The sequence below is a fragment of the Halichoerus grypus genome, chromosome 5 (genome assembly GCF_964656455.1).
Source record: "Halichoerus grypus chromosome 5, mHalGry1.hap1.1, whole genome shotgun sequence".
In the NCBI taxonomy this organism is placed as follows: domain Eukaryota; kingdom Metazoa; phylum Chordata; class Mammalia; order Carnivora; family Phocidae; genus Halichoerus; species Halichoerus grypus.
Window position 1 is genome coordinate 76,697,120 of NC_135716.1, and position 13,559 is coordinate 76,710,678.

A 13,559-nucleotide genomic window follows, 5' to 3' on the forward strand; every position below is an offset into this window, starting at 1 on the left:
TACCTATTTTTCCCCAGGAACTACAGTTGCTGACTTGAGTTGAAGAAGCATCTGCTTAATGTCTGGTCAAAGCTTACAAGCAATACAGAAATCTATGGTTAAAAAGCCAAGCACTTCAATCTACTGCAAAGGGTAAAATACAGGAAGATAGAAATCTTCTACACGGAAGGTTGGTGGCTTGTGTTTTAAAATACCAGAACTTCCAGATATACACACTTTAGATGTGCATTGATATATGTGATATTTGTATAAATAGTCCCTCTCTAGGATGCTGAGTGAAATTATGCTGAATTTCAAAGTTTTCTCTGAAGAGCCAAATGGCCTGAAGACAGATTCTCTTCCCATCCCTGGGACAAAATAGATGTGAAGCAGCTCTTCACATCTATGTGTTATGTCTGAATGCAAAGTAAAACAAGGGTAAATCATTTCTATGGAAAGCAGGTTAAAATATTGGCAAAAATCATTAGTAGCATTTTATGACAGTCTCATTAAAGAGAGCTCTAAACAACAAAAGGATGAATTTTGAATCTGTCTTTTGTGATTTCTTGAGTAGAGCACTTTCCAAATCTTGTCTGAACTTCTTTTGGTGGTTAAAAGTAAAAATACTAGTGATAATCGTAAAAATACTAGTAATAGATAATACTATCCAATTTATCTACCAAATTGAGATGTAATATATATAGGTCAGTAGTTAAGACAAGAATGAATGTGGCTACCTTTAAAAATGTAAAAGTCTTTTTCCGATTGATATTGTAGTATAAAATCTTTCGTTCTGTCTATGGTAGAGCCCAACCAGATTACAGGTAAAAGTGTCAATGCATTATTGTTCATGTCAGTGTGTACTACTGATCTTCTGTTTAATTTGACATGCCTTCCTTCTTTTATTTTTGATTTAACAGAATGAATTTAAGGACTTCTCACTGAAGTGGACAAAGACATTTAGTCACTTTGACAGAGCAGGGCAAACCAAGTTGGCAGACAAGTTACCTGGAGAAAAAGAGAGGTAAGGCAACATTTTGTATTAAAAAGTAGAATCTATTGAAATAAAATGTATCCAATCAAAGCATTTATATAAACGCTCTCCTTTATAACAGCATTTTATGGATTTGCTCTGAAAGAGATTTATTGTTAGTGCTGAATTTGGAATTGGGATTTTTGTCAGAGCATGATCACTTTAATATTTAAAAATATTAAGCAGGTGGAGTCCTTTTGCATATTGATTGGTTTATGTTATTTGCTCATACATGTTTACCCTTAAAGAAAAGTTCAGCATTAAAATTGTCTTAAAAATCTATTTAAATTCATTTGTGTTAGAAATTAGTTTACTGAAGGATTAAGAATAAACAAGTGAGATAGTTTAAAAGCATGTTTTTAAAAGTACTATAGATGACTTCTGAAGTTAATTCCTACAAACACTGGAAAGTAAGGAATTGAGTTGTCCTTGGGAAAAACCTATTAAAAATAATTTATCTCTCTATGAAGGAGCTTGTCTTCTAACAATTACATATTTGTACGCATGCATCTCAATATATCAGCAAGAAAAAAAATTTAAGGCCCTTTTAAGTTATTACTTACTGAGTTATCCTTAAACAGGGCATATTTAAAAAATACACAAAAATTCTCTTAAAACGTAAAGCTGGCGATTGCCCCCTTATGTCACAAAGCTGTGACTCAGAGGCCGTAGTACAGCGACTAATAGAAATCCTTGGCACACGTTGGCTACCTAAGGGAATAATAGAACTATTTGCTGGAGTCGTTTGGCAAAAGGACACAAACATATGGCTTTGGTTTATATTCAGCTTTGCCAGTTGTGCGAAGTTACAGGATGAAGTCGACAATAGCAGTGACAACTCAGAAATGAGAAATGAGACTCAAAATAGAACAACTTCCTTATAAAGCTACCCAAGCTTGTCTCAGGTCTAAGATTTCTTTTACTGGAGTGCATTTCCAAGTGACTCTGGAAATCCCTCTGAAAATCACCTCCTTATCTAAGGGGAATGGGCATGTAGTTGGCTCTCAGAAAGAAGAGTTTCCCAGAGAACTGCACTTTTTTTTTTATCTGATGGTGGACTGAGTCTACTTCTTCCTTAGTTGTGGTGTTTGTTGGGGTGAGAAAGATTAGGGCAGACGAGAGAGGTATCCTAAATCTAAAGGGGACACATCATTCAATTCTCTAGCTTTCTGTACAGAATCAAAGATAGTATAATTAGAGACATAGAGGTAAGAACAAGGAGTTGGAATCAGAGATAAGGATAAAGGATTCAGAAAATTTTCATTTTATCTAGAATAAAGGATTTAGAGAAGGTTGAGAAAATTAATGTGACATCTTGAATGATGTAAACAACAGTTTTTATTAGTTTACATTTTTTTAAAAATCCATTTTTTGATGTACTCTTTCTGAGAAATTAAGAAACATACGAAAAGAAAACCAGAAAAGTAAAAAGAGGGTCAGAACAGAGAAAACAAATACTTGAACATTCCATCTCAATATTCTCTCAACAAGTAAACTATTCTTTTAGTATCACAACTCATGTTTCCCGTCCTTTCCCTGTATAATAGGGAGACAGCTTTTGCTGCCATTTTGGGCAGATCCAAACCTGTATTTAAAAGAAAATAATGCCAGAAATCAGCAAAAGAAAGGGCACTCAGTGTAAGATTCTTTGTTCTTCAATCTGGCCAAATTTCATTCTAAGATACTGGCATCCTCCAGTTGTTTCATTTTCTGGGTTTAGCCTTTCCAACTTCCTGAGTTTCTCTTTGTGATTTTTTTTTTAAAAATTGATTTTTGTAAAGGAAGCATCCACTGAGGATAAAAGGCTCCTCATGGAGAGGACCCCAGGACCTCTTCTCGGCAGCCATAGAGCTTCCTCTCTCCATTGCCACATATGCCCTGGACTTGAAATGACATCTAACAAGAGTCATGTGGCACAATCTACAAAAATGCATTGCCAGTACAAAGCTTGAGGAGGGAAACACAATGAAATCTTGTTATAAGTGGAAATTATTGCAAGTTGAGTGTATGTGAAGGACTTCTCAAATTAAAGGTAGCTACCATCACGAGATTATGTGTAAGTAGACAGTATTAAGATTAATTCCATCAGGATTTTGAGAAGGTGTGCTTGAAATGCTATGATCACTATGGCTTTTTATATTAATAGTAAGAAATTCAAGACTACTTATATGTATTTATATCTATCTATCTATCTATCTATCTATCTATCTATCTATCTATCTATCATCATCTAGGACATCAGTGTCTACAGTTCTGTTGAGAGGAAAACTAAAACTTCAACATCACCAAGAGATATTTTTTATCCAGTTTTTAAAAAATGATTAAATATTTACTTGGAGATTTTTTATTTTTTTACCATTAGGTTAAAATAGGATTTTGAGTGAAAAATAAAATCAAAGGGAACTTTGTGTGACTGAAAGCAAAATTGAGTTTATAAATTCTGTGTCCTGCTCCTTGAGGGTCTCCTTCCCACAAACCAGCGATTTCAGGACTCTCTCTTCAGCCCAGAAGAAGGCTCCAGATCTGTGTACTGGGGTGATGTGGACAGGAGATCTGCTGATTGCCCCTGATGTGAGTGCCAGTAAGAAAAGATGGTCAAGTAAAAGTAGGAATTTACGATGTGCACCTATATACAGGTTTGTGAGTATATAAGGATGTTAAGTAAGGGGTTTCCAAATTCAACTAAGTAGTTAAATTTTATTTTATGGTCATTTTTCTTCTTCATTGCCTATCTACTTATTACTTGCTGATTCTTGCATATCCTCTCTGCAAGTTTCACTTCTTTGCCTTCTTTATCTCATAAGTTTCTTTCCCTCTTGCCATTTCTCCTCGTATTAACTCCTCTTCCCAGAGAACTGGGGAATGAAGTCTTGTAAAAATTTTTTCATGGCTTTATTATGAATACCAGATAAGAACCACTTTTTCCTCCTTTTCACATATTTATACATAAAATTTTCATACTTGTAGGTTAGATGAATTTTCTTAAAGTAGTTTCAGATCAGGAAAAACAAATGGCAAAGCCTACCTTCAATATTTTATCTCTTTCGAGAAGTAGATTATCAGAGCCAGGAGGAACCCATTATAGGGATCTCAGAAAATATCTTGACGTGTTCACATTCATAAACAATGAAATGAGGTAGACAAAGGTTCTAAGAAACCTCAAAAAGGACAGCTTTTTTAGAAAATCAGATCTCTGTTTTGAGAAAGGAAATGATTCATTAAGTTTTGCCAAATTCATTGGAGACTTGTCAATAGCATTTGGGACTTCAGCAGTAAAAATGATCAAGTCTCCTCTTCCAACAGGAAAAAAAAAAAAAATGTTCCCAGCAAGAAGTGTAGCTTCCCAGATTGTAGCACGTGTTAATTAGGTCAGTCTCCTGAATCATGCCATAGCTGTGGGCCTTCTCTATAGGTCTGGAAGAAGTTGAAAGGATGGGAATTCCACCCCCACCCCCACCCTGGCACACTTACCCCACATGCACTGAGATAGAAATCTCTTTCCACATTTACTGCACCATTCCCAGAACAAGGTACTCACTGAATATGAAGTTTGATTTTATAAAAATTAAGTCTGCTTATTGGGAGTTTATTAAAATCCACGAGAATAGTCCATATAAAAAATGCTTAGAAATTTCTACACCCATATATAAGGTTTTAGAAAACAAAGACTTATCTTCAGATTGAGATCTGTCAGGAGAGCAAGCCATCTCATGAATGTTAAAAACTTCCACCCCTAAAAAGAAAGCACATTGCTTTAGGTTTCTGAACTTCTATTCCTCAGTGAGCTATCAGACATGAGTAGACACTGAACTTAGTAATTTTTATGGTTCTTTGGTTGTGAAACGGAGAAAGAAGGTGAAATCGATGGATTATATATTATGGCCTCGATCCATTTCATTCATACAACTTGGCACACAAGTTAAATTTGAAAACTTTGCTTTATGAATGATTTACCAGTCTTTAAAATGTTTACATGGGATATATATGCTACACCATCAAGAGGACAATAGTGCCACAAAATACAATTATGAGGCTAGCATTCCAAGCATAATCAAGCAGAGGTCCATGAATATTTATGCATTCCTTCCAATGACTTTAATGGGGAGGCGGCTGCATGGGGTGGTTGCAGACATGTCAGGTCCAAAGGGATAGCTGAATTGCAAAATGGAATTAGTCTTAAAGCTGTTATAAGGAAGGTTCCATTTAAGTATGTTTCTAAAACTTTTATATGTGCCTGCTGGCACTCTTTGCAACCTGTGTTTCAGTTTTGGTAAAGAAACTCATGGAGTTCAATCTTCACTTGCCTTTTGGGAGAGATTTTTCAGAGTGGTTGGGGAGACCTCACAGCACCTGTGTGGCAGGAAAATGTTAGAGTTGTGTTGAGTTGCTACTCACCCGTAGAAGTAGCATCCTCAGAAATAGTTGGTGGTTTTCATCATTTTAACCCTCCTGCTACTGATCTCTCTTGACTGAGTTACTCATTTAGCACATGGAGGGGAGTTTGCATGAGTTGAGCCACTTTATATGCAACAGAGATACTCACGGAAGAGGAGGATTTCACAACGCAGTGCTCACCATCCTGAGTAAACCAAGCCATTTTAATCCTAGGCAGTGTCACATCTGTCATAAATTCATGTGGTTTTAAAAGAAGGAAAATCTACAGGAAAAAAAATCACCTCTGTTTTATTATTGTTTTCTCTTATTATGTGGTTTTAAAATATTCATAACGATGGACCATTTTATTTAGACTAAAGCAACTGTGCTTAGCAAAAGCAGTGAACACTTTTTGTTTGCTAATTTAAAAAACAGTTCAATGATTGGTGTGGTGTTTATTATGAAATGATGACAAAAGAGTACTGGTGGTTTTAATAGTTTTAGCTTACGAGAGCTGTCGTTAATTTTGTCTGTAGTGTTGCAGGTGAAAAAATGCACAATGGATAAATAGTCTATATTGGTTTAACTGAACATAATATATAGTGTGTTCTGGAGTTGTTTGTCTCAATAGACTATAGTAATCAAAAGTAATGAACCTATTATGTGCAGGACCTTGGAGAGCGTCGAATGGCAGTAAAAGTGTGGCACATAAAAGGTTTATTAAAGGAAATTAAAGTCCATCATTGCCACACCTGCTCCCCTATTATAAGTCTATGGCAGGTCAGTGCCTTCAATCACAACTCAGCCTGAGAGAGCAGAGATGCGCCTCCCATTACCATCGCAGTCATACCGCATCCACGCTAGTGTCAGGATGTAAGGATGGGCACCACGGACAGTGCCTTCTGGCTGCTTCTCAATTTCAAGCAAAATAACTTCTCTCCATTTAAGAATTCTTCTGATAATGTGCAAAGGTGAATTAAACTAGAGATTATTGGAAGATTCTAGTGAAACCAATGGGAGTAGTCATGTCTGACCATCTTCAGAGGGACAAAAACAGCAGGCTTTTAAAGTTTTTCCATCCTTTTGATAGTTTATTTGATTACATTTAAAATATTTAGTAATGATGTTTTAGGGAGTTTGATGCTGACACGTGCAGCACTCAAATTTCACTTTCCTTACAGATTTGCACAATTATAACCAATATTTATTCTGGAATTCTGGGAGTAAATATATATCATTTGATGATCAACGTTTCCAGTGGTATTTTGAAATGGGGGCATTTCAGGAATTTGCCTTCATGTTGCTTTTTTGCACAGGGGATCATTTTTCCTGAATTAGAAAGAGGTGCATATCAGACAGGGTCTAGAAATGCAAAGGAATCAGGTTTTAGTAAATTAGTCTGAAACCTTTTGGTTTGGCATTTGAGGTTTTGTCTCCTTTACAACCACTGTTAAGCAGATAATCCTTTTCTTTTTTTTTTTCCCTATTTTTGTAATGCCAGAAGTGTTTGAATCATAGCAAACACTTATGGACAAGGACATCTGCCCTCTTGTCACTGTTCCCTCTGGTTTCAGCATCTATAAAAGTATTTCCAAAACTCATGTACTGCAAGGGCAGTCGCAGCTATATACCTGCCAAGGCAGGGTGCTATTCAAGAGCATGGAAGGCTACTCTATTTTTCATTATGACCTTTAGAACTTGCAAGGACATGTTTTCGTATTTTGGTCAATGTCAAAGGAATGACTTCAGGACTTTGTGTTCATGTTACAGATGGATGCAGAAGCTGAAGATAAAACGCTGCGTACCCGCTCTAAAGGAACCAAGGGTGAGTTAGCAAGCAGGTTCCATGACACCGTGCCCATCACACCATAAAATATGGGAGTTCCAATGCTCAGTCCCTAACGTGTAGTCAGAATGATTACAACTTCCTCAGGGCTTCTTTTTTTAAATCAAGCTAGGACATTCGATCATGGCATTGAAAGGCAAAATATTATGAACCAGGAGCTAAAGGACTCAGAAAAGTCCCAATGTGTGTGATGCTAATTTTTGCAAAATGCAATCATGAGTAGATTTAAAACATCATGCAAAACAACATAAGGGTCAGCAAGGGAAGAATGCTTCACGGAGACCTCCAAATTATTGAAGTGACCTTTAATGGCCAAGGGAAAAAACAGAATTGTTAGTTTACTGCCAAAGCAGATTTTGATTTTTATGTTATCTGGTTTAGTGGCTCCCAATCTAAACTTAGTTCAAGTAAAATGATGATGTTTGTTTTTTGCCTGTCCCTGCTGGGAATTTCCGGCAGCTCTGCAAAGTAATGTTTGAAAGGTTTAACTTGCCGGTTATCCTTCTCTTTTTGTAACCAACAGATGGTAATGTAATATTGAAATATAAACAGGCTCTTGATGATCTAAACATCTGGAAAACAGGATTGACTGGCAATAATACCCCTTAAGGAAAATAACTTTTATTATAATTAGCTATATTTTTGTGACCCTTAATTCTAAATGGACAACTGCAGTTTCACCATAGCCTCTGAAAACACTCTGGATAGCCGTTCCCCACCCGACTCTTCTCCTGGTCGGCCTTGCTAAGGAAGGGTTTTTGAGATTTACTGTTGAAAGTGGCTAATCAGATGAAATGCTTTCCTTAGCTATGTTTATCTTTGTGGTCAAGGTAAATAATGGCTGTTTGAGTAAAGTCCAGAATCCCAAAATTTTTAATAAATTCCAAGATGATTTTTTTTCAGTTAAAATGTAACCATGTTATTATTAGTTATGATAAACAAAATGCAGAATAATGCTGTACAAGATGCAGGAACTTTCTCTACCCAAACAGAAGTTTCACACCATGTTAGTGCCCAGTTTTACTTCAAGTTACATTTAAAGTAATTACATCATATATCCTAATATTTGGAATGCAATAGTTCTAAACATTAAATTTTTATGCAACAAACTTCTCAATAGAATACAAGTTGAAGAAAAAAATGATTTGTATTGTTATTTAGGATAAGCTCACATCTGCTATAAATACGAGCATTCTAGGGACTGTATTTGGATTATACGAATCCCTTGTTTTGACTTCTAAAAGCACACTATTCTAGCATACTTTTAAATGTGGGTCTTTTAATTTGCAATTCTTTTTGTACTTTAAATTCTTTGGCACGTAATATACACCCTTAAATAGAGCCAAAATGTTCTTCTAGAAATGAAACAACTGTTTCTCGTGCGGCATGAGTAATCTTTAAAACCACCTGTTGTCTTTCTCAATATGCTGCTTATCCTTGTGTAGGCAGGTATTTATAAACATGAACTTCTTTAATTCCCATCACTTGTCAGAAAAAAAATCAAAACTCTTTTTTCTACAAGATTCTTATTTTTAAAACGATGTTGATACTAACATCGCTGAAGCATATCTTTCTCTTTCTAAAATCTATGGAACATAATCTTGGGACACATTCACTTAGTAAAACTTTCCCAGTTTTGTATAAATACTTGTTTAATGTCAATAAAAGTGTCAGTTAGGATTCTTTTGAAAAATTTCATATAAACAATAAAATTGATTTAAAAAATAATTCAAGTCCTTCATGTTCTTATATGTTTTCAATGAATGTTTAAAGATGGGTATTTGGAAAATCCAATCCATGAATGCAAGGTCCCAGGGTCACCTAAGGCACTAAACCCAGAATCATCTGTTCTGGGCCATATTCATTTATCCACTGGTATCCACTTCAAAGAACCAGAACCAGAAATGATCCATTCACCCAGTGGGAAGTTAAGTGGGGTCTGGATTAACCATTTATTGGTCATTATCTCTAGGTGGGTGAAAAGTTTCAGTCAAACAGTTTTCAAAATTACAAACTGATTTTTCTCCTTTCTTTTTGTCAACAGTGCCAATAGATTCTCTAATTCAGGAGCTCAGGTAAGATTTGTCCCACGTTACTTTTTCTAGTATCGATTTGGCTTTAATTATTAAAATGTTTTTGTACATTTCAAACCTGAGAATCCCTGTGGTAGTGGGAGGAATAGGCCAACAGGCTTATTAGTCTATACCCCAAAGGAGAAGAGAAAGGGAAATTTGATTCAATTGATTCAAAACAATTAGGGCTCCCTTTTTGATAACAAAACACAACAACATTTTGCTGTAATGTAGTTTCCCACTTTCCTCCATGGAGTGTTTGCCACTTCTGTGCTCACACCTCGCCTGTGGTTGGTTTGTGCACTGGTTATGAGTGAAGAACTGAACTGTCATCTGTGACCCTGATCAACAAATGACCCAAGTTCCAAGTTCTCCAGTTTTTGTTATAAATGATTAGATAATTCTATTATATAAATTTTTAAATGTAGTCATTGGAAGACAGTAGGTTTGTGGGTGTGTCCATGCATTTCCAGCTTAGAGACTATGAATGCACCTAAGACAATGTTATGGAAATTCCATCGTAAGAGGTTTAGCAGAATAAACTCCAATTAGTTGTGGAGTTTGTTTTGTTTTGTTTTTTGCAGAGTCTCTGTCAAGGTGTAATTTATTTATTTTTTTTTAAAGTACGTTCAAAATAGAAACACATGCTGACATACATATTTTGTACTGGTGATATTTTTTAGAGAAATTGTGTCAGGAGCAAGATGAGTCCTTTGTCCCTTTTCCCTTGTTTGCTATTGCAGTCCCAGAAAGTCTCAAACCTACCATCTAATCCACCTTTCTGAAAACAACAATGGTCTATATGTGTTTCTTGGGGAAATGTTTGAAAACAGGAGGATGTAGAACAGCATTTGATACACCTTGAAATTTACACTGTATCCATGAACAGTTTATGTGGTTATTTTTCCAGGCAACTGTGTTCTGTGATTTCCTGAAGCAAAGGCTCTCTTAGTTACTTCCATGTTTCAGAGGATTCGTTCTGTCACAATTTTGGTTCACTTATTTAGTGGAACACCTATTTATCAGAATGGAGTACAAGCTTTCATGCTGATACTCTTCTCTGCGGAAATTTGTTAGTAGGCAATCCCTGGTCCTGCCTACATTTCCAATTTTGTGATTGAGAAGTTTACATTTTACATTTTAAATTACTTGAGCAGAAAGGAGAATGCACCCACACATCAGGGCAGGATTAAATGAATGAAGTGTCTGACTTACTTAATTTCTTGTTTTTAAATCTGCTCTCATTTAAAATTCCTATCTGCTTGGAGACTTTATGTTCCCTATAGAATGAGCAAAAGAAGTTTAAAATGATCAAGGGCTTAAAGTGCATGAGATGTTTCCCTATTAGGCAATGGTTTCCTAGTGGTCCGAGCAGAAACAGGGCACCCAGGAACTCACGGTCTTCCGCTCTCTGTAGAAATGACTGTGTCTCCAGTCAGTCTTTTTAGGGAATCAAACCATTCTTGGGAGGGAAGAGGGCCTTTTGAGTGATATGTCTTAAAAAATAACTTGAAAAGAAAAGAATTTTGAAAGAATGAGTGAGTGTGTATTTTGGCTTAAGGAGAAATCTATAATTCATAGAGGAAAAGGGAGGAATTAGCAGAGAGAAGCAACTTTGTAGGGAAAAAATGTTTAATATAAACTTTCTGGAGAAATAGAGATTACTATTTAAGCACACTGTTAGCTTTAGTAATTACAATAAAACTAATATATATTGAGGTCTTGTTGTGTACCACACTCTTGAGCATTCTTTTTCACATTATTATCTCATTTAATCCTCACAATAAACTTTTAAGTTAAGAACTATGGTTTTTCCAATTTTCAGATGAAGAAAGTGAAAATAACTAGCGCAAGATTACACAGCTAGTAAGTAGTCCAGACTTCTGACTCAGGCCAGGTTCTCGACCACCAGGCTATGCTTTCTCTCATACACAATTAATACTAACCATCTAGAATATAAATCAAAAAGAAATGGTTTATTCATATTGTCAGCAGCTGGATTTTTGAAATTCTATATTTTAAACTTTATGGCCTGTTTTTCAACAGCTTAGGTTTCTGAAATTGAAACAAAGAAGATATTTTGATTAAAAGTAAAAATATTTCCTATTTTCCAAATTATTTTTTGTCAGATATTCAATTTTACCTAATTTGTCATTAGCCCAACTCAGAAAGCTGGTGATAATTGCTGGGAAAATCCATAAGCGAAACCAATTCACCTATTTTTCTTTAATAAGAACCAGTTTATAAAAATCACTAACTGATTATTTAATTTTATAATTACTTATTTTCAACAGAATGTTCATGCTTAGGCCGAATAGGTTCCAAATTATTTCTTACATGATTTAAGTTGACTCAGGTATAGACCTGAACTATCATTCTATGTAAATCTTGGGAAAACATTCCAATTTATACAGAAGGTTATATTTTTAGTGTCTTTGACATTTTTGTATGACTTTACCCATTTACTACAATTGCTCCTCCAATTTATTCTGCAGATTTGTTGTGCTCCAGAATCTAGAATTTTTGTGCACCTGAATTCTGAGTATCTTAGGGTATGTGGCACATTTTCCCCAGTGTAAAAGTTATGGCCATTTTCTAGGGAACGTTGGCAACTTTATTTAGTTCTTCTTTTTAGAATGCATTGGACATGTTATTGCTTCTAGAGCTACTACTTACAAAAATACTAATACAAATGAAGCTAATTTAAATATACTGTATATTGTTCATGACACTAATAAAAATTGATAGTGACATTCTCATCTTCTTATTATACTCTATGTCAGCTACTATCATCACCATTAAAAAAGCAATTTATAACCACAGGCCCACCTTTAATCACATTCCTTATTAGCATTTCCAGTCTTTCCTCCAACACAATTCAGGTTACAGGTGGTGTTGAGAAGGTGCTCTCATGTCCTTCTAAATCATGACCATTGTATTATCTCTGCTTTTCTTTTATTACTATTATCCTTAATCTGATCTGAATGCTATTGCATCTACTAATATTGGTAATTGTCTCATGCATTGGCAAAGTGTTTTACACCAATCCAGCCCCTTCCTCTAATTAGGAAAATATATTCTATCCTCTGAAATGGCTTTCCTATGTGACTACTTAGAGACACAAATGAATTCAAGACTCTTAAGTGTATTAGAGTCAAATCCCACTGTCCTTTTGTGGTCTTATTGCTGCTTACCAATTTGTTGGCAAGTTTTGTAATGAAAATTACAATTTAGTTGTCTCTTTTCACTTTATTTTATTTTGTATAATTTGTTTCTTTATTTAAAAACCATGTCATTTGGCATTTTCTTGTAAGTTTTAAAATGTTAAGTATTTTATAAAGTCTGTAATCAATAGGCTATAGATTTAATCATAACATTTAATCAGCATGTGAAAAACTTGTGACTTACAGATTTAGATGGCTTTCTCTTTTTTCTTCTATCTTATTTCATTCACAAGAGTTTTTATATCAATTAAACATTTTACTTAATACTTAATAGCTTTCTTCCCAATTTTGGGGTGGGAGAATAGAGTTTCTTTTGATAAGTATGATTTCATTGCAACTACTTGTTGCACAGAGATTTCTGGAGATGACAACTGAAGGAAATAAAATAGACATAAGTGGATTTCTAAAATTAAGATTTCCATAAGTCCATCATCCACATTAAAGGAAATAAGTAGCTGTAATCACAAGGTTGGATAAAAAAATCACAAGGTTAATTGCTATGATTTCCAAATGCAGAGCTCAGTTCATGTTTTAGATTTTTATAACATATCTACTACATTCATATTAGCAATATGTCTTTCTAAATATTGTTGCCAAGCCTATAAATTAGAATCCAAAAGCCTGACACCTTAAAGAAAACTCATTTTATGATAGGCCACTTTGGGGGCAAGTGAGATTGATAACCGAAGCAGCGGATGATAAAGATTGGATGTAGAAGAGAAGTGTCCATCTGGGGGTGCCTGAGGCATTATTGTTTATTTGCCCACTCTCTGCCTTCCTCATCCTCACCTCTGGGTAATGGGTAGGCTGTTGTTGGACATGTGACGTTGAGGCATAAGATGAGTTAATCACTCCAGAGAGATAATTTTGTTTACTCTACTGTACTTATAGGGACATAGAGTGTCTTAAAATAGATTAGGGAGACTTCCAATAAGAATGAAATTTAAAAAAGAGTTTGTTATATAACAAGAAAATCTCATTAACCATAATTCTATCATATATTTATGTACTTACATAGCCTTTAATAACAT

At 35.0% G+C, this 13,559-nt stretch overlaps 2 protein-coding genes across 5 annotated transcripts in view; both read left to right on the forward strand.

The window, feature by feature from the left end:
- The window catches only part of LOC118523456 (uncharacterized), a 187,464-nt gene extending 187,353 nt beyond the window's left edge, over positions 1-111 (forward strand). Inside the window, exon 4 of one of the 2 annotated variants that reach the window (XR_013447898.1) lies at positions 18-111. The gene's annotated coding sequence lies outside the window, so the exon portion shown is untranslated. The remainder of the gene's footprint in view (positions 1-17) is intronic. The other variant, XR_013447897.1, reaches the window with a different exon arrangement.
- Positions 112-135: 24 nt separating this feature from the next.
- Positions 136-13,559, forward strand: part of ST18 (ST18 C2H2C-type zinc finger transcription factor) — a 113,355-nt gene continuing 99,931 nt past the window's right edge. For all 3 annotated transcript variants that reach the window (XM_078072390.1, XM_036099463.2, XM_036099466.2), the window contains exons 1-4: positions 136-169; positions 900-1,003; positions 7,157-7,211; positions 9,277-9,307. In XM_078072390.1, the coding sequence (XP_077928516.1) occupies positions 7,157-7,211; positions 9,277-9,307 (86 nt within the window). In that variant the 5' untranslated portion in view covers positions 136-169; positions 900-1,003. The remainder of the gene's footprint in view (positions 170-899; positions 1,004-7,156; positions 7,212-9,276; positions 9,308-13,559) is intronic.